Here is a 19,930-nt window from a genome sequence, read left to right as displayed (position 1 = left end):
CACCCTGTTCTATTTTGAAGAAGCCTACCTGATCAGTAAACTACTGACTCACATCTCCATTCAAATTTCAAGATACAAATGGAAATATGTTCTGCACATGGGTAGGGTTACATATCCACCACTCAGGCTGCAGAGTAGAATCTTAGTCTATATACACCTAAAGGACTTCATAGACTATCCAGTTCACTCCTTTGCTTCACCCATAAACTGAACTACAGATTATAGTCATCCAACTTCCACTGGAAAATCTCAAACAAGGGAGATCTGGCACAATACTAGACAGTTTAGCATCTCTCACAGTTAGGAAATGATGCCTGATATTCAGCATGGCTCTCCTTTCCTTTAATTTTAGTCAGTGAAGAGTGCAATGGGACTAATACCTCCCATGATCTAGGTACAATGTGTCTGTTATTTCAGTCTCCGAAGCACTGATTTTCTGTTTTTTGTTGTGCTGCTGTCTCATACCGTGTCTTTATTCTGATCTACTGTAACCTCTAGATCTTTCTTATAAATAACTGCTGCCAGCATAGATGTCCCTAATCTTGTACATATACATTCAATATTTCCTATTAAGATTCCTATTCAGCCCATCTTGCTCTGTTTTGGGAAACGTTGCAACATTTTTTTTAAATAAATGTCCTAGTGATTAATGAATTTATTTTTGAAAGTGTTTAGTTCCATATAGATTGGTATAAACATAATAATCCTGTTACATTACAATGTAAGAGTGCATTATACGTAGACTGTCTACTATTGACCTCACCCCTTTCCTAAGAGGTCTGTAGGGGGGCGTGCATAAGCGCACCAACGTGCCTACGGTCCTTGTCCTGTTGTTTCTTATATGTACCCATTTCATGTATTCATAACTATGTATATACTTATACCTATTATCTTGTAAGCGATTGACAAATCAAAATAAAAAATAAAAAAAAATTTTTTTTAAAAAAAAGACTGAAAGAAAACTATACCTGAAACACAGTGAGCAATGACTGTGGAAAGTTGTCAAAGGTGCTTCTCCTGGTCTGCATCTCATCAAAGTTAAACTTGCCCCCAAAGAGCTGCATCCCTAGGAGGGAGAAGATGATGATGAAGAGGAAGAGGAGCAGCAGCAGGGAGGCAATGGAGCGCACTGAGTTGAGCAAGGAAGCCACCAAATTACTCAAGGAATTCCAGTACCTGGGGAGCCAAATAAAAGAAAAGCAGGTGTTTCTTGTCTGTGTTAGGTATTTCTTTGGGGAAAGCTGCCCGACACCCACACACATGTCTTTTCCAAAGAATGAACTAAGAAATGAGTAATTCAGATAGTCCTCTAAGAAAATGAGATATACAGTAGTAAGCTAGAATTTCACAATCACAGAAATAAAACACAAAAGTTCTCCCCAATTTTTGCACCTTGAACACTTAGGGCATATGTCAATTTGCAATAATTTGTAAGAATTTCCAAGGAAGAAATAGCAGACTGAGAACATTTCTATAAAAAGTGGAATTGAAGACTGCGGCAGAATGCAGAGCCAGAGAATAGACTGTCTCTTTGAAAATTCCTCTTTGGATAAGGAGAGGACTTGAGATTGCACACAAGTGCTTCAGATAGCTTCTCCTTGTCAGACTACAAGATAACAGTCTCCAGCAACTGCAGAGCTCTGGAAGATGAGGTAATCTCATCCAGAACAAGTGATAGAGAATCTATGGACCTAGATCCCAAACTATTATGCCTCCACAAATGCCAGTCATCAAGACAGAATCTCATGTCACTTGGATAATCCAGGGTGTTTAATGACCTCACCCTGCAGCTTCACATATATATTAAATCAGAGTGGGGAGAGTGTTGAACCCCCTATCACTCCATAAAGCAAAGGGCCATGGATAAGACTTCTCCTCCACCCATCAACTCTACCTGGAACTATTCCTAAAGGAAAGAATAGAACCAATGTAAAATAGAGCTGCCCATTCCTAACCTTTGACTGAATCCAGAAGGATTTCATGATCAACCGTGTTGACAGCTGTCAGACCTTCAAAGCAGGTCAATTAGGAAACCAAAGTAATGCATTCTAATAGTACTTTTATTATAAGATTATTTATTTATCTAATTCATATGCTACTCATATCACGGTTAAGTGACTTATAGTAACAGAATCTGAAGCCTGAATGTGCTTCTTCCCTTATCTTCATGACAATTTGGTAGGGTCTTGTCTGAGAGGCTTACTCAGATTATAGTTCTGGCCTAGATTCAGGTTTTTTTAATTAGACTCTTGCCTTGGTTGCAGCTTTTCTTCCTTTTACTCAACATTATTACTCTTTCCTTTACAAAAGTTAGGGGAGCAAGCATGGATACATTACCCCATCTCACTCCTGTCAAATGTCATCCACTAATGCGAAAATGCTGTTTCAATTCTATGTCAAAGCCTGAAACATGATTGGAAGTGGTCCTGTTAATTAGCCTCACCCAGAGTTCTTTGGAGTTGCTGAACAACTATTTTCTCAGTCACCTTCCCTAAAATGTCTCTCAACATAATAGAATTGGGAACTTCATTGCTAATCTGGCCAGACAATCAAGGAAATCAAGAAGGAAGGTTGACATGCAATAGGGAAGCTGATATAATTCCAACAGCCCCAACTGACTCTTAGAGCTGAAACTAATAGGTTATCTTATCTGTCTGTGGACCAGTGGTCTGGATGCCAACAGAGAAACTTGGGTGACATAGCCACACCTCACCCAACCTGGGTTCTTGATTGATGCCACACCTAAAACCCAAGTGGGCTCATCTCCAAGAGTGGAACACTCCCCTCTAGGCCCAATCAAATCTTAGTGATATATACCAGGCCAGTCTTCAGTGATCAGCTCACAGATGAAGGAGGCCTTACTACAGATTTTGCTTTGAGAGATTACCAAAGTATACACTTTCACAAAGAAAACATAATGAGGTAAAGAGGAACATAAAAATTATAGTAAGCCCCCATATACACCCTCTGTGCTGCTAACACTATAATGCAAAACAGTGATTGAAAACATAACTGTACATAACATTGCTAATGGTAGAAACCAGATTTTCCCACACAAATAATTCCCAGTAGTGAGAGGGGGAATTATAATGAAAAGAAAAACTAATTCCATATTTGATCAAACCCAAATAAAAAGACTTAGGTTATTATAACTCAGCCCTTTATAAAACCTCTAATATTAAGAGGGTTCTGCCCTTTTCCCTGTTATTGTATTATTTGCTTTCAGTAAGCCAAAAGCTCTTATGTTGAAATTATGTATCTGCCTTTTGCAATCAGCCATTTTACCAATTATGATGATAAAGAAGAAATGCAGAACATTACTTTATGATAACTAAGTCTGCATACTCTAAAACCATTTGTGATCATGTAATTCCCAATGGGTTTTCTATTTTTGCAGCCTGTGATTTACTGGGTTTTAGTTCTATTAGAATCATGGTTTTATTTTCTGTTTTAATGTAGTTGTTTTGTGTGCCACTAGAGACACAGTGTTATACGGCTGCAATATACACACAGTTAATAAATAACCAGGAATAATAGCCTTCATTTCAATTATGCCACCCAGAATAGTTTGTTTGGCGAGATGGGTGGCTATATAAATTGGACAAATAAATAAATAAAATAAAAATAAAGGCCTCCAGATGTGGAGGAGAAAGAATACACATTTGCAAAGAAGGAGAAAGAGGAGATAGAGGACATGTTATCTTGTGGTCTTTTTTGCTTTTGTTTTTCGATGTATGATCTAAATTCAGGAATTCTATGGGGCAATTGAGACCATCTATAGCCTAACAAGATCACTGAGTGACTAGGTAGTTTGTTTGAGGCAATTCTGGTCCTATGTCAGCCCATCATGGTAATGTAGACTAAGAAACCAGTGTCATGTAGGTCCAAAATAACTATAGTAACAGAACCGTGGAAGTATGACTGTACTTCTACCTCCTTCCTTTTATTTTTGTGTGAAGTAGGGAGCAGATTGTCTAAATTATTTTCTTGGCCCAAACTCAAGACCCTCTGATTGTTGACTTGGTAGTGGAAATTCTCCCTATTTTTCAAGGCCACGCCTTTAAAAAGAGGAGACCTGGAGTGTGCCCATTCTGTTGAACCTTGTGGGACATACCCAAATAACTGGGGACAGTAAGTTCCAAGTTCCAAGCAACATTTTTTTTTTTTTGCAAAGTCAATAGTATAAAATCTGATAAATTTAAAATTTTCTAAATATTTGATTAATCCTCTTATTACCTCCAAGAGTTCAAATTACTATGGGTATTATATCTAACACTTTCTTCTAAAGTCGTTTAAAAATAAAGGTCAATGACTACTTCAGCTTCAACTGCAACAATCCAAGAGCACATAACAGATACAAACACAATGTAAACCACTCCAAACTTGATTGCAGAAAATATGACTTCAGCAACAGAGTGGTCAATGCCTGGAATGAACTACCTAATTCTGTTGTTACATCCTCTAACCCCCACTCATTTAACCTTAAACTATCCACTACTGACCTCACCCCATTCCTAAGAGGTCTGTAAGGGGTGTGCAAAAGTGCACCATGGTGCCTCCCGTCCCTGTCCTATTGTCCCCATTTATTCATACCTATTCCCTGTGTTCATACTCATGTTTATTCTTATATCTATTATCTTGTAAGTGATTGACAAATCAAATCAATAAATAATTGAGGACTGATCATAAAATTATCTTTTCTGTGTCATAGTAGTTTCAAACAGGAATTAAGCACAGCGGTTGTTAAACAAGGACCATCTGTACGCTTCAGAAGCCCTTGTGCATGGACCCTGATCAACTGAAGCCTTTCAAGTCTTGCCAAATGTCCTTCCAAACAGGACTCTATTATTATTATTAACAAAATTTATATAGCAACCCATCTCACAAACATGACTCTGAACGGTGTACAATAAAATAAACAAGTAAAACCAAGTCTAAATAATAATAGAACGATTACAAATAAATACAAATAAGGTCATGGGAGAATGGATTAACATCCTGTAATTAACTCATAAGTTCCCTGTTTCTAGAGGATCAATGTAATTAACTCATAAGTTCCCTGTTTCTAGAGCATCCCCAAAGCTGCTGGAAAAAACATCATTTTAAAGGATTTTTGAAAGGTTGATCAGACTGGGGTAAATCTTTACCTCACGGAGCGATTATTATTATTTATTAAATTTATATGCTGCCCATCTCATCGTCAAGTTACTCTATTCTTGATTTGTCATGTCTATTTATTTTACTTTTCGAACAGTCTTCATTTTATGAAGTTCTTAACGGTTTTACGCCACATTTATACTTGATTGTGGCATCATTTAATGCATTTTAAACCCATATATTTCTTGCCCATTGTCCTGCCCTATCTTATTTACACAGCACCTTACAACACAGTGAAAAAAATAAGTAACAAAAGGACATAAATAATTTAAAATTTGTTGTAGTCATAAAGCAAGAAATGACTTTCAAGGAAAGAATGATTTATACAAAGGAATTATTTGCCTTATTTGTTTGGAATAACATTTCCAAGTAGAAAATGGTGACCTTTCCTTTCTCCCTGTCAATCCCACATAACCATAAAAAAAAAACCCCGTATACCTTGTGATTTTAAAGATTCTCAGAAGTCGTACACATCTCAGCACGGATATGCCAAGTGGGGACATGATTTTTGTTTCCACTAAGATGGTTTCCAGAATTCCACCACACACGATGAAGCAATCAAAGCGGTTGAAGAGGGACACAAAGTAAGCCTGAAGACCCAGGCTGTACATCTTCAGCAGCATCTCAGCCGTGAACAAAGCCAGCAATACCTTATTCGCAGTGTCTCATAAAAAAATAAATAGACAAATAATGATCATTATAATGGCACTGAAAGACTAGTTCAATCAAAAGATGCTAAGAACAAACGTATGAAATGTTAGTTTAAATCAGTGGTGCATTTTAAATATTTTTACCACCGGTTCGGTGGTAAATAATAATCCTGTTACATGGCTTGGTGGGCATGCTTTGTGTGCGCACACATACTTTGTGTATGCGCATGCCAAATGTGCCCTTTGCGCAGGCACAGAGGCTTTCTGACTCAACTCCTGCAAGCCTGCACGCTACCTGTTGCTTCAGCAGCTGCCGCGCAGCAATCTGCTTGCTGCACAAAGCGGCTGCGCTTCAAAAAGCAGGACCTAAAGGTTAGTATGGGAACCCGGAGAGAACCAGCAGAGCATTGGAGAGAACGGGTTTGGTTTCCGCTGCTCATTGGCGATACTGGCTTGGCAGAATCAGGCCGAACCAGTAGAATACCATCACAGCTTTAAATGTTAAATGCTGAATTAGATTTTCTGATTTGAAATGGGTTCTCCAGCAATCTAGAGGAAGTTCTATTTGTGCTTTTACATTTTATGCAATTCTTTAATGAAGGAGGAATTTCAAATATGAGGGCAAATCTAGTTGCGACTGAAAATAATATGTTCCTCCTAGTTTAGCTGGTGGGAAGAGAAATCATGATGATGGCATGGAAGACAATTTCCTGGGTTCAAATATTTGGCCATCTCTGTTCTGGAATTTAGAGGTCCTTTACTTTACTTTACTTTATTGCCATTGCACCTCATACAACGAAATCAAACACCATCTTCAGTGCACATCATGACCATGACCATGACTATGAAAATAAACACGAACACACATCCTTCACCCATCACGCATTGAACCAGAAACCCCCGACACCACACCAACACTGCACTATACAGCAGAATTCAAAAGAGCTACTGCCCTGGGATAGAAGCTGTTTTTCAGCCTATTTGTCCTTGTTTTTATTATTTGTACCGTCTGCCAGATGGTAATAGTTCAAAAAAAGGGTGCCCAGAATGAGATGGATCTTTGAGAATGTTTTGAACTTTCTTAAGGCAGCGGGAGTTATAAAGCTCTTCCAAAGAGGGGAGAGGGCAACCAATGATCTTCTGGGCAAAGACATTAACCCTCTGGTGTGCTTTCCTATCTGCCACTGTGCAATTGGCAAACCATACAGAGGTGCAGTATGTTAAAATGCTCTCTGTGGTGCAGCGGTAGAAGGTCACCAGCAGTTTTTCATTCAGTTGTTGTTTTCTGAGAAGCCTCAGGTAGTATAATCTCTGCTGGGCCCTTTTGACCAGGGCTGCAATGTGGGCACTCCAGATCCTAACAAGCATATTAAGTTTTGAAAGTTCCACAAGTTTTTTTCATTCTCATCTATTAATCAGCTGATCTTATTGCATTTAACTGCCAGAAGACTTTTCATTATTATGGTGTCTTAGCCTTATACATAACTCTATGCTGTCATGCAAATAAATCATGAAGTAGCATTCCTTAAAAAAGCAATTGTATGCACAAGAGAACGTGGAATATGGGATTGAAAATATTTCTTTTTTATTGTCTTATGCCTAATTATTATTCTTGATGCCTAATAAATAATTGCGAAAAACAATAGAATACCAAATGTTTTGAGAGGATATAAATAATTTCATTTAATTGAAGATTAGAATGGTACAAAATGCAGACATATATTTTATGCACTGATAATTAATTTTGACATTTTGTAATTAATTCTTTCTGGGGCTTAAGCAATCAAATGGTTTTACGTCATGTAGACTTATTGCATTCAGTTTATGGTTGCACAATGCCTCTTCTTACCTTGGACTTCAGTGAGCCAGTCTGGTTGGTTGTAATGCTCAGAAGCAATGGCAAGTGTGTTGAGAAACACCAGGAAGATCACAAGCCAATAAAATACATTGGATTTGACAGCAGCTCGACATTTTCGTCTACAGAATCGATTCCATCTACGCCAGTAGCGGCTTGGGAAAAAGGAAACAAAAGAGAAAATCTGACCATGATTGCAGGACATTCTGATCTGCCTCATGACCTCAAGGACTACTTTTTCTCAAGAATGTCTGTGATAAATGAGTTTATAAGAAGAGACAAATAAAAACACATTTGTAATATTATCTCCAAACAATCCTCACCTTTTTCTTTCTTGCAATTTTATTTTAACTTCAATATTTCTGAAGAATAAAATTGTCCTACGCAATATTATCATTCATTGGAATGTACAGTATATGTGTGTGTGTGTATATATATATATATATATATATATATATATATATATATATATATATATATATATATATACACATACACTTATTTATTAAATGTATATACTGACCCTCTCATTAATTTATATACTGTCCCTCTCATATTCATATTGTGTGGGAAATTATTAATTTATTGAATAAGAGTTTTATAGAAAGTGGCTTTCTAGCCTAATATAGATTACTAAGCATAAATTTGCTGTTCTTAACCACTGAGGCTTTGGCATCTTAGCATAAATAACCATACATTAGCATAAATAAATAAATAAAATTCAAGTTGATCATTTCCTTAGGTGATGATTGGACAGTTTGGATATATAAGATACTATTTGAGAAATTGTGGTGAAGATTATTTTTTTCTACCATTAAATCCCTTTCTTTTGCTTTATTGCATAGAAATTTTCTCTTTCAGCAGCTTACAATGGACCATAAGTTTAATGTTTCAATAAAGCTTTCAGAACTTTCATTCTTGTGTATTTGCCTCTTGAAATAAGACAGGATGGATTCACTTGGGAGCAGCTAGTGGGAAACATGCATGAAAATGTCCTACAAGATTCATATGCTCTACTTTGTACCACTTTGCTGCTGAAATTTATACAGAGATGCTCCAACAAAAACTGTTATTAGAAGTGGGAAGAAGAAGCTGATTCCTGATTTTCATTTCTTCTCATATACCACAAGAGATACAAGGCTACTGATTCAAAAATACAGCTTCCACCTCTGTGGTTAGTTAGAATTCACTAGTTCAGTTTGTGTGAATATGTGTTCTTATGCTTAAAATGAGCATAAAGTTATTAGGTTACATTCCACTTGTGAATTCTCCTTAGGCTTTCCCACCATGAAATAGTAATTTCCCAATTATCTAATAACCACAGGCTTTATCTTTGATTACAGGAGTTGACCCTTTCCTGTTTCTGCTGACTATAATTATAGCCCTATTGGATTTCATGGTCAAGGTCTATAGTAGCTTATTTCCAGTAGTGGCATTTGACCGGTTCTGCCTGGTTCTGGAGAGCCGGTAGCAGCTATGAGCAGTGGAGACCGAACTGGTTCTCTTCGCTGCTCTGTGTTTGGCCCATCTGCCTGCCTGGGCTCCCATACTCACTTTTATGGCCAGAATTCAAAGTGCAGCTGCTTTGCGTGGCGCAGAATAGTGCCGCGTGGCAGCTGCTGCAGCAACCAGTATCGTGCAGGCTTGCAGGAGGCAAGTTAGAACACCTCTGCGCCTGCGCAAAGTGTGTGTTTGGCATGCGTGTGCATGCAAAGTGTGCAAGCGTGCAAAGCGTGGCCACCAAGCCATGCCCACCGAACAGGTGGCAACTTTATTTGAATACCACCACTGCTTATATCTCAACAACAATAACCAAAGAATTGAATTCTCTGGATCAAAATTGTTTTGAAGAATTCTATAGCAGGGTTACAAGTATCTTCTCTCTTGTACCCAGAATAATAATACTCATTGCTGAGATGGACTATGAACACAATGTGATGTTACAGTTTGCTTTTCTGGAACACATGTGCCCCACATAAGAGTCACAAAGACTTCAGACAGTAATTACTAAAACCCCCCTCAAAAAAAAAAAGAGAGCTAATTATACATCATCTATTCTTCAGAATTTAGCTTGCTTAGCAACCAGTTTCCAAGCAACTGGTGCCGAGTCTAGTCTTGTTATATGATGCATATTTAAAGGATGCAGCTCATCTTTGCCCCTTCTATCCCTGTCTCTGCCCAGTGATAAGAATAATGAGCAATTTATTTATTTATTTAAAACATTTATATAGTCGACCATCTTTTAAACAACTGTAAGAAAAGTAATCCAGGGATTGTGGTTGGCTCCTAAAGGTGTATTTCTTTCATGTCTATTTTTACCCCCACCCTTCCCCAAATCTGAATTTTCTTGCCCAAAGCTCTGGAAATTGTGGTGGTTTCTTATCCAAGTATTTCCCAGGTCTGATATTATTAGCTCAGTTTTCCTCAGCCATGGCAATTTTAAGTTATATGGGCTTCATTCAACTCCTAGAATTTTTCAACCAGCCATGTTGGCTGGAGAACTCTGGGACTTGAAGTCCACACATCTTAAAGGTTGCCACTGGCTTAGCTTTTTGAGATCAGCCAAAGTTGGCTGGTACTGCCCCTCGTGGGGTAATAATAAAAGTTATAAGAACAAATAAAAGAGTTGTCACGTTCAAATGTGTCAAAAAGTTACAAATCGAAGTGTTTTAAAAATGCTAAGTAATTATTACATAGATAACTAAAGAAAATATAACAATATTCTTCAAGAATCCTCATTTTTGTTCTCCATTAAAAATAGATTAAATAAAATATTAAATAAATTTAAACAAAAAAGGAGAAAATGTTGGCTTCACATATTCTATATTTAAGATTCTTAGTCTATGATTTTTGTAAGGTTCCAGGAATTTTGTTTTATTTTGTGAATGAAGAAGTTCCTGCTGCTAAGGCAAGCTTTTTAAGAGTTCGTAACATATTTTTTAACTCATATAAAACTTGTACAGCCTGACTATGCAGAGGATTAGAGTTTTTTCTTAACGTCTGACTATTCAAGAAGACATTTGGAATAACTCTGATCCCAGTTACTGACAACTCTCTTATTGCTGTGTACCTGACTTCTCTTCATATATTCTAATAACCATTTCCTGTCTCACATTTACATGATATTTAAATTACATTACTGTTAACAAGATCATATAAAGTCTGGTAATCAACAGTTTAATACTGTATTAGATTTTGTCTTCATTAGATTTAATATAAAGAATAATTAATTGCTGATTAAATGGGAAGATTGAATAACCTTACTGATCACAAATGTTAGTCAGCAGAATATTTATGATAAGCAATTACTATTCACAAGAAGATCTATGAGAATTTCCTATTAATAAGCATCAGTACTAGTGGAGAAAACATTGAAAAATTGAAATGCTTACCTAAACTTAGATTTAGAAATCCGGTGCCTGAAAGGAAAACAAATCATTATGATAAATACATGCTGTAATTTCTTAACTTCAACATAATTAAAAAAGAATGAGCTACAAAGCTATTAAAAACTAGCATTGCTACTATTTGTCCTAACGCCTAAATACTTTAGTATAACTAGTTTCTGCTTATACATCATATTTGAGAGGGTGTCTGCTGGGTAGGGAAGAGTGATATTACCAGAGGTGGTATTCAGCAGATTCTGACCAGTTCTGGAGAATCGGTAGTAGAAATTTTGATTAGTTCGAAGAACCGGCAAATACCACCTCTGACTGGAGATTTTACAATATCCTTTCCCTGCCATGCCCACCAAGCCACACCCACAGAACCAGTAGTAAAATATTTGAATCCCACCACTGGATATTACATGTGTTATGACATCATCACATAAATTATATTCATTCACATCATTAAACTGTCAGCTTTGGAAGTCATATTGAGATGCAATGCTCCCATGCTGCCACAATTGAGCCTGTCTCGGAGTTATTGGACGGAATGGAGGGTTGCTGGACATACATAGACATGTGACACCATCATGCTTTCTCTTTGTCACTACTGTATATTAACGACATTCAGCCATCTCAGACTGTTGGTATACACTATAAGGCCCATGCCATATTGGGTCATCATTTCAGCAAATAAGCAATGGGAATCAGGGTGATTTCTGACTTCCTGCCGATTTCCCATTAACTTTGCTTGTGGGGAACTGGCAGGGAATATTGGAAATCACAATCACTTGACCATAGGTGACCATGGTGGTGTGGTGGCACTGCACTAGTCACAGGTTTTTGAAGACAACAATTCTGAAGCTCCTTGAAATTCCAATACTTGAATTCCAATTTCAAGGAATAATAGGTCCTGGATTTTGGATCCATTCCTGAAGTTTGCCCATTTGTGGTGCCTTAAGTTCCCCTCTGATGCATCATTTGGATGAACTGAAGATTACAAATAAACATGCAGGAGAAGGTTTTTTTAGTAGTATATAGATAGTATGAAGTTCTTTTCTTGCATCCAGGTTTAGTAAACCAGCTGGTAGCAAAGAAAGAGGCAGAAGGGGCAACAATGTGAGCCACAGCTACGGAACAAATATGATGAGCAATCAAGCTAAGGGTGCTTGCACTTTCTTTAAAAATACTATAAGCACTCATGCATATCTGACAAGCTCCAGAAACTAATTAACTGAATTCCAAGCTTTTTGTCCCTCTATGGATTAGAAAATATGCTAGTTATTTCATAACAAATGGATCCAAAAAAACAAAAAACAAATATATCACCATTAGAGTCTAAACTTTTAAAAATGAATATATCTTTCATGTGGTCTTATATACACTTGGTCATACAAGGGCTAGTAATTTTACACCTACATACTCTTATTGTGAGAATAACAGCAATCCATCAGGTCTGGAGAAAACAGAAATAACTGTAAAAAATGATTCCAATGATGAGCCAAAGGGAGTAGTAGAACTCTCTGAAGAAAAATATCTACGTTGCTAGATGTTAAACATGATTTAACCTGAAATTCTGGATAATGGAATGTGATCATTTGGGATGTTGCCATGCTATTTGATCAAGGAACATTCACATGAAGAAAAGTAGTTGTCATAAATGTGATGAAGAAGTAATAGGTCTTTAGTAATCACATTTTTTAAAAAATGGCAGATATCATGAAAAACAAATTGTTTATAGTTTAAAAAGCAAACAATAAGCAAGTTCCCATTATTGTTTACTGCCTTTCAATGTGAAACATTGGGGTTTTATAAACCATTCACTGATTGATTATGTCATCAAGCTGGTGTCAATTTTTAGCAATTACATTGTTTTTGTCTAGATATGTCCCCAATCTGATCCTTCAAGACTTCCAGAAGTACATCCATTGCATCCATCCATATAATTGAGTCCATCTACCTCGCTGCTGGTTGTCCTTTTCCCTTTCTTTCCATCTTTCAAATGCTATAGATGTCTAGAGAGCTATGAGTTTTCATAATGTATCCAAAATATGCTAATTTGAGCCTGGTCATTTGTACCTTGAGTGAAAACTCTTGATTTGTTTGTTGATCCATTTGTTGTATCTTGGCTATACACGGTATTTTCTCAGGAGTCTTCCCCTGCCTCATAGTTCAAAGGCATTCATTCATACTCTTTCTATCCTGCTTCTTCAAAGTTCATCTTCCACTTGCACTGCATGCATCGTTTTTATCTCTATAGTTATTCATCACAGCCTCAGAATATAATTTCTAAAATGTTTATTGCTACCTACTAAGTGTTAATCTGCAACATACAGTATGTTTGGCTTCCTCACATGCATATAATTAGATGTCCTTGTATTCTCATTTTTCTAAGGACATCCCACATGACATGGTCAACAATATCAAAGGTTTTTCTATAATTAATGACACAGATATTGACTTCTTTTTAGCTCTCTCAATTATGTGATGTGCATCTGCAATAATGTTTCTTGTTGTTTGGCCTTTTCTAAAGCCATATTAAACATCTGGCCTTTTCTGAACATCTGGCATCTCCCTTTCCATGTAAAGCTCTAGTCTGCATTGGATGATTCTAAGTATTATTTTGCTATCATGGGAAATTAAGGATAGTGCCCAATTGTTTGCTGTTAATTCTTTCTCTTTGGTATTCTTCCAATCTGCTGGCCATTGTATTATCCCCACATTTGCTGGCATAGTTTGGTTGGAATCATTACAAATTATTTTCATATTTTTGTAGCTATTCTATCAATTCCTTATATACTTCCAACTTGGTAATGACCAGAAAGCCAGAGTTACTTCATCTTCTTATAATTTTTAGAGAACTTTTAAATAGGGAATGTCTTGAAATACATCTTGGGTGTGGTACCTCTTCTGTGCCGAATTTCAGTATACCCATTCCATCTTTGATGTTCTTTGAATCAATTTCTACTTGTTCATTTGTGTTCTTTAGCATATCAAAAGATGATGGAAGATGAAATTTTCTGTTGAGTTTTCACATTTTTTGGAAAACTTTTCTTGCTTTTCCTTGTCTGTTTCAGTGGCTTTACAGAGGTTGTGATGTTGTTTGTCTCTTGAGCTCTGTGAAATTCTTTGCTATGTTTCTTTCTAAAATCTCCACATACTTTGGCTTTGGATTCCTTTTTCTTTTTGCCTATTTCCATCAGAGCGTATGCTACCTAGGTTGCTTTCATCTTTTTCTTGATCTTTGGCAGTGTGTTTTTACATTTATTCTTATCATCTTATTGGATTTAATTCCATAGTTCCTCTGGCTTCTTATCAGTGAGCTTCACATCTTCAAATCAATTCCTCAGGTTCTCCTTGAAAATGGTTGGTCGCTTAAGATCATACTCTGGAAACCGGAACATTATCATATGATCACTACATTCAAGAGTATAGATAGGAGAATTCAGAAAAAGCCTGGAGAATAGAAGTATAGTCCCTATTGTCAGGCACAAGGAACCAGAAAGACAATCTGAGATAAACAAGAATTGCTTCTTTATTGTTGTCTACCTATTTACAAAAATCTTACCTGACTAACTATATTCTCTTAGGAACGGTTAGATAAAGACTTCAAGAATTCTGGCTGGCTTATGTCACTTCCTTCCCTGCACAGGTTTTTCATTCCTCCCCTCACTCTAGCTGGAGATTCTACCACACTATTCTGAAATGTCAATGTATTTCTTTTATGTATAAAAATGCAGATTTATGAGAAAAATAAGCCTTAAACTATTGCTACATTGGGATAGAGTGAGAGAGCAAAGGAAGAGTGAATGGATCAAAGTTCAAATAGATCTCCCCATGATCTGCCAATGTGTGAAATGAATGTTATGGATCTACTGGGCTATCTTTGGGAAATGAGATGATAGAAAACAAGAGCCGCGTGTGCATATAGCAAAATCAGAAAATGAAACAAGCAGAGATCTGAGGACTATGATAATTGTTAGATATTATAAGTGGAAAAAGAAGTATTCAAAGAGGAAAGATGGAGAGAATTGAGTAAGCATCCATAAAAAATATGGGGAAACTTTGGGCATAAGGAGAAGTAGATTAATTCTTAAATAAATTTTCAGGGGCCTCTAGACAGTTGTACATAGCATTCTGTTAACCCAAAAATACCTTAAAACTGGATTGTCATCGCTTTATCTTTACCAATTCAACAAATAATTATATTTTTGGAGTTCTTTCATGTAGTTCATTATTCAGTTTTACTCCAGCTAAAAACAGAAGTTAAAATGGATATAATGATACCACTGAAATGGTAGAAGATTTTCACTATTCCGAAGCAGTCACTTTTAGCTGGAGCGAGAATTCCTTTTTGTATTGTTGCATTGCAGGAGAGGGTAGATCAGAGAACTCTAAACAGATCCATCAAAATTATCAGGCCCTAGAGACCCTTTAAAATTTTAAACTGGTCCTCATTAGAAAAATGAAATTCAAATCATACACTGCCCCACTGGGTGAATATAATGTAGCGCTTTTTTTTTTTCATCAAAGCAGCTTAGCAGTATTTTGAAAATCTTTTTATCTAATTAAGCTAATAGATGTGACTGTTATTTCACTTTTTATGCATGTAGTGATTTTATTGTGGGTTTTAAAAGCTGCGTCTAATACTCCCTGTCTTGCCAACAGGTTATTTAATAATCCCCACCCAACCCCTAACTTTTTACATATGCAGCACTGACATTTTTTATCTGCTTCTCCTAGTGAAATTTCTCACAAAACTCCTGGGTACATCTAAGATCGTTTGGTACAACTGTAATTTCTTTTGGGTGGGCTATCAAGCACCTTCAGGGATCAATGATCCATCTCGTTCAATGTTTATGTGTTACAGGAAGTAGGGTGCTGGCATAAATCAATTGTTAGTTCAATCAGAATGGTCTGTGCACCAGTGGTGGGATTCAATTTTTTTTTACTAATGGTTCTGTGGGCGTGGCTTGGTAGGCATGGCATGGCTTAGTGAGCATGGCTTGGTGGGCGTGGCAGGGGAAGAGTACTGTAAAATCTCCATTTCCTCCCCACTGCAGGGGGAAGGATACTGCAACATACCATTCCTACCCCACTACCCTGCTTTCCAGCTCCGTTCTCCTGTGCGGGGCAACAAAAGAAGACCCAGCCGATCAGCTGGGACTCGGGAGGCAGAGAATAGATGGGGGTGGGGCCACACAGAGGTGGTATTCTGAATTACTCAAAATTTCCACTACCAGTTCTCTGAACTACTCAAAATTTCCACTACCGGTTCTCCAGAACTAGTCAGAAGCTGCTGAATACCACTCTTCTGTGCACCCCTTTAGAAATAACTGCTTTTGATGTGTTTGGGCATACTAGAAACATCTTTTCCTGGGACTAGGAGACTACAGATTGAATCCAAAGTTTTGTCTAGTCCTAGTCCTGTTTATCTGTTCATCTCTGGGGTCTTCATGTTTGACTAAAAAGTAAGCAAACACACGGAGTATTATCATGCTAATAATTCTATGGTTATGAGAACAACCCATAATATGTTTCCCATCACAGGTTTGGTTAGAGGCCCAAAAGGGGTGAGGAAGAGTTAAAGGACATGATGTATTGGAGAATCCGAAAAAGTCCCAATGCATCTCAAATTATGGTTTCTTTCAAAAGGGGCTTGTCAATTTGTAACCGAGGACCTTTGGCCTCTGAAAGTCCTTGAAGAACTATTTTTATACTGAATAGCAGGGATTAGCAATATTTTATGCCAGGAGGCAGCACTGCACTATTATGTTCATTATCATTAATTTAAAAAATTAGTTAAGAAAATAAATGTCCTTTTTAAAGGATGACGTTTTGTAAAATTTCACACAAAATTGCAGAAATCTTGGTTATGCAGCGAGATGTTGAGCACTTTAGCTACTTTTACTTAATTATTAAAATAATGTGGGGACTTGTGAGTACATGCTATGAATGCTTGGATACCAGAATTAAAATATTAAAATAAAATAACTGGACCAAAGCTACAGTATATTGAATATTTCATAAAAGCCAGTGCTGTTGTTCATCTCCCTATAAGAAGATGAAATCTGAGAACTAATTTCTCATTAATTGTCCCTCCAAATCCAGCAAATGATAGTCTGAGATCCATAAAGTTAAATGCAATCAATCATGTTAAATAACAAAACAGAATTAGTCAGGAGTCCTTTTCACACTAAAACATTAAAGCGCATTTATTTCAGAAGCCAAGGATTTGCTCACCATGAATATAATTCCATTTAGTTTACATTGATTATTTCCCAAATTAAGGTATAATCCAGCCAATGTCAAGAACATTCATTTACGAAAGTTAATTAAGTCTATCCTATAAAATAAATTGATGTGACTTTTTTCAATTTCAATTTATTTGTGTCTTTTTACATACAAAACTGAGAAGGCTCATCTTAACATTGTCAATATTTCCTCCAAATGGTTTAGTCTTCGAAAAGCAGTTGTGCTTTTAAATAATTTTAGATTTTGGATCGAATACAGCCTTAGAGTTTTATTTCCCCAAACAATGCTCGAACAGCATGGTTTATAAATAGACTCCACTGCTACCTTTTTCAGATCAGGTGCATGTGGCAGAAGCAAACTTTGATTTGAAAATCAAATGGGATCCAAAGAATCAAAATACTTTCTTTGATCAAAAAGAAAGCTTGACAATACAAGTTGTGCTTTAAAGTTGTCTATTGCCAGCTTCAGGCTCTGGTGTTCAAAGGAAGTCTCAGTAGGACTTCTTCCACCAGATACAAAAGCACCAAATAAATTGTCTAGAAAAATATGCTGAAAGCTTGGTGATTACTTCTGATGGAGCAGTTCCATTATTGATAAGATTTTCAGGACATACTATGGCAGTGGTGGGATACAATTTTTTTTACTACCGGTTCTATGGGTGTGGCTTGGTGGGCGTGGTGTGGCTTGGTGGGCATGGCAGGGGAAGGATACTGCAAAATCTCCATTCCCTCCCCACTCCTGGGGAGTGCAAAGTTTCCCACATTAGAAAGACAGCTTTGCAAACTACAATTCCTGACAAACTGTCAGTGCAGAAGAACTAAGCAAGCTGAGCTTGGGGAGCATTTTTTTTATAGTTCTGAAACTGCATTTATATATTATTCTCAAACAAGATTTCAACAAAGGACATAGCTGAGCATCTCTGTAGGATAGTAGACTGCACATAATTTAAATGCTGTAGAACAAATGAATTAATTAGATTGATTTGAATGTTGTATCAGTCTAATTCCAGGGATGGGAAAATAACCCCTAACATAGCACTACTCCAGAATTGTGGTCCAGTTCATATATACTGTAATAATCAAGGGATTGTATAAGGCAAATGCCTCTTTAGACACTGCATAGATCTGTGCATGGGAAAATCTTGCTTTCTTACAAACCTCTGGGTCACTGAAAAATACTATTTTGAATCATGATGAAAAACATTTATGTAAGCTAGTTTTTATCTCATTTGGGAAGAGATTACAGGCCTTTGGCTTCAAAATGCAATTCTGTTCCCATGGTTTATGTTCTTGCATATAAACTCTTTCTTCCTAGTTATTTTACAAGATGATCTTTGTCACTTTCTCAATTATTGTTTTTTCAGACAATCTTCTGCAGTTATTCCAAGTTACTATTTCTATGTAAAAATTTATTTCTATTTGAAAGCTGTTAAAAAGATGTGTCCAAAAGAACATGATTGATTCTTTTCAAGGTAACAAATTTTATTGAAAGGCATATGACAGGCAGAGACAACAATAGATATAAAAACAACAGATATTAAAAAATACAAAAATCCACATTTTTGTGGATCCACACACCAAGGAACTTTAGTCTAACAGCTCTCAGCATCAACAGGGTACCCTGTAACCACCTCCCCACTACACTACCACACTCTCACATATACAACATGCAAAGGCACCCCTCCCCTGCTCCTCCCACCAGCAGGTAGGGGCATCCTTCCTCATTCAACCTTGTGAGTTCCTCCTCCAGTTCTTACCCATAAGAAGGGAATCAACACACTTATATCACTTCGTATCCAAGGACATCCCTCCCCTGCTGTGGAATGGGATAACTCGCTACAGCCAATTCGCCACTCATTCAACCCCCTTCCCACCAAGCCAATCCTGGTTCTCACTCCAAGGATGGAGTGCACAGTGAGAAACCCATGAACCAGTTCTGTGCATATTCAAGAAAGAGAGGCTGAGATGAGATCATAGGATCTGTGCCTCCCTTTCACCTGGGTTTTCAACACCTGAAGAGATCATGTAAAACTGCTCATTATGAAGTAATTAAGGAACAACAAGAAGTGCAGGTATGATCACTGTGAGTGCCTGAGTTTTTCTAAACACTCTGAAGTAGCATTAAACAGAGGCACCACAGCAAACAGAGGCATCACAGCAAACTCTGATTTTATTACAATTGTTTTGGTACAAGCAGAACTCTGACCTAAACCAGGAGATGGCCACTTATGCACTTCTAACTTGGAGAAATGCTCAAGGTTGTGCTATGCTAGCATTGAACATAATTTTTTTTGTTAAAGGAATAGAATAGAATAGAATTCTTTATTGGCCAAGTGTGATTGGACGCACAAGGAATGTGTATTGGTGCAAATGCTCTCTGTATACATAAAAGAAAAGATACATTGTCAAGAGTCAAGAATCATAAGATACAACAATTAATAATAGTCATAGGGTACAATAAGCAATCATACTAGAAAACAGTCAATATAGATCATAAGGATACAAGCAACAAAGTTACAGTCATACAGTCACAAGTGGGAAGGGATGGGTGATAAGGAGTGATGAGAAGATCAATAGTAATCCAGACTTTGTAAATAGTTGGACAGTTTTGAGGGTATTATTTGTTTA

The 19,930-nt window shown here is 36.9% G+C and overlaps 1 protein-coding gene across 10 annotated transcripts in view; it reads right to left on the bottom strand.

Annotated features, from left to right (window-relative positions):
* The window catches only part of CACNA1C (calcium voltage-gated channel subunit alpha1 C), a 424,790-nt gene that overhangs the window by 113,736 nt on the left and 291,124 nt on the right, over positions 1-19,930 (bottom strand). For all 10 annotated transcript variants that reach the window (XM_087935069.1, XM_087935074.1, XM_087935071.1 and 7 more), the window contains 4 exons: positions 11,055-11,081; positions 7,657-7,817; positions 5,596-5,821; positions 969-1,176 (listed from right to left, as the gene is read on the bottom strand). In XM_087935069.1, coding sequence (XP_087791195.1) covers positions 969-1,176; positions 5,596-5,821; positions 7,657-7,817; positions 11,055-11,081 — 622 coding nt within the window. The remainder of the gene's footprint in view (positions 1-968; positions 1,177-5,595; positions 5,822-7,656; positions 7,818-11,054; positions 11,082-19,930) is intronic.

This window comes from Pseudonaja textilis, chromosome 5 (assembly GCF_049901715.1).
Source record: "Pseudonaja textilis isolate UNSWEBS1 chromosome 5, rPseTex1.2, whole genome shotgun sequence".
NCBI classification, from domain to species: domain Eukaryota; kingdom Metazoa; phylum Chordata; class Lepidosauria; order Squamata; family Elapidae; genus Pseudonaja; species Pseudonaja textilis.
This window is presented reverse-complemented; position numbering and strand designations above follow the sequence as displayed.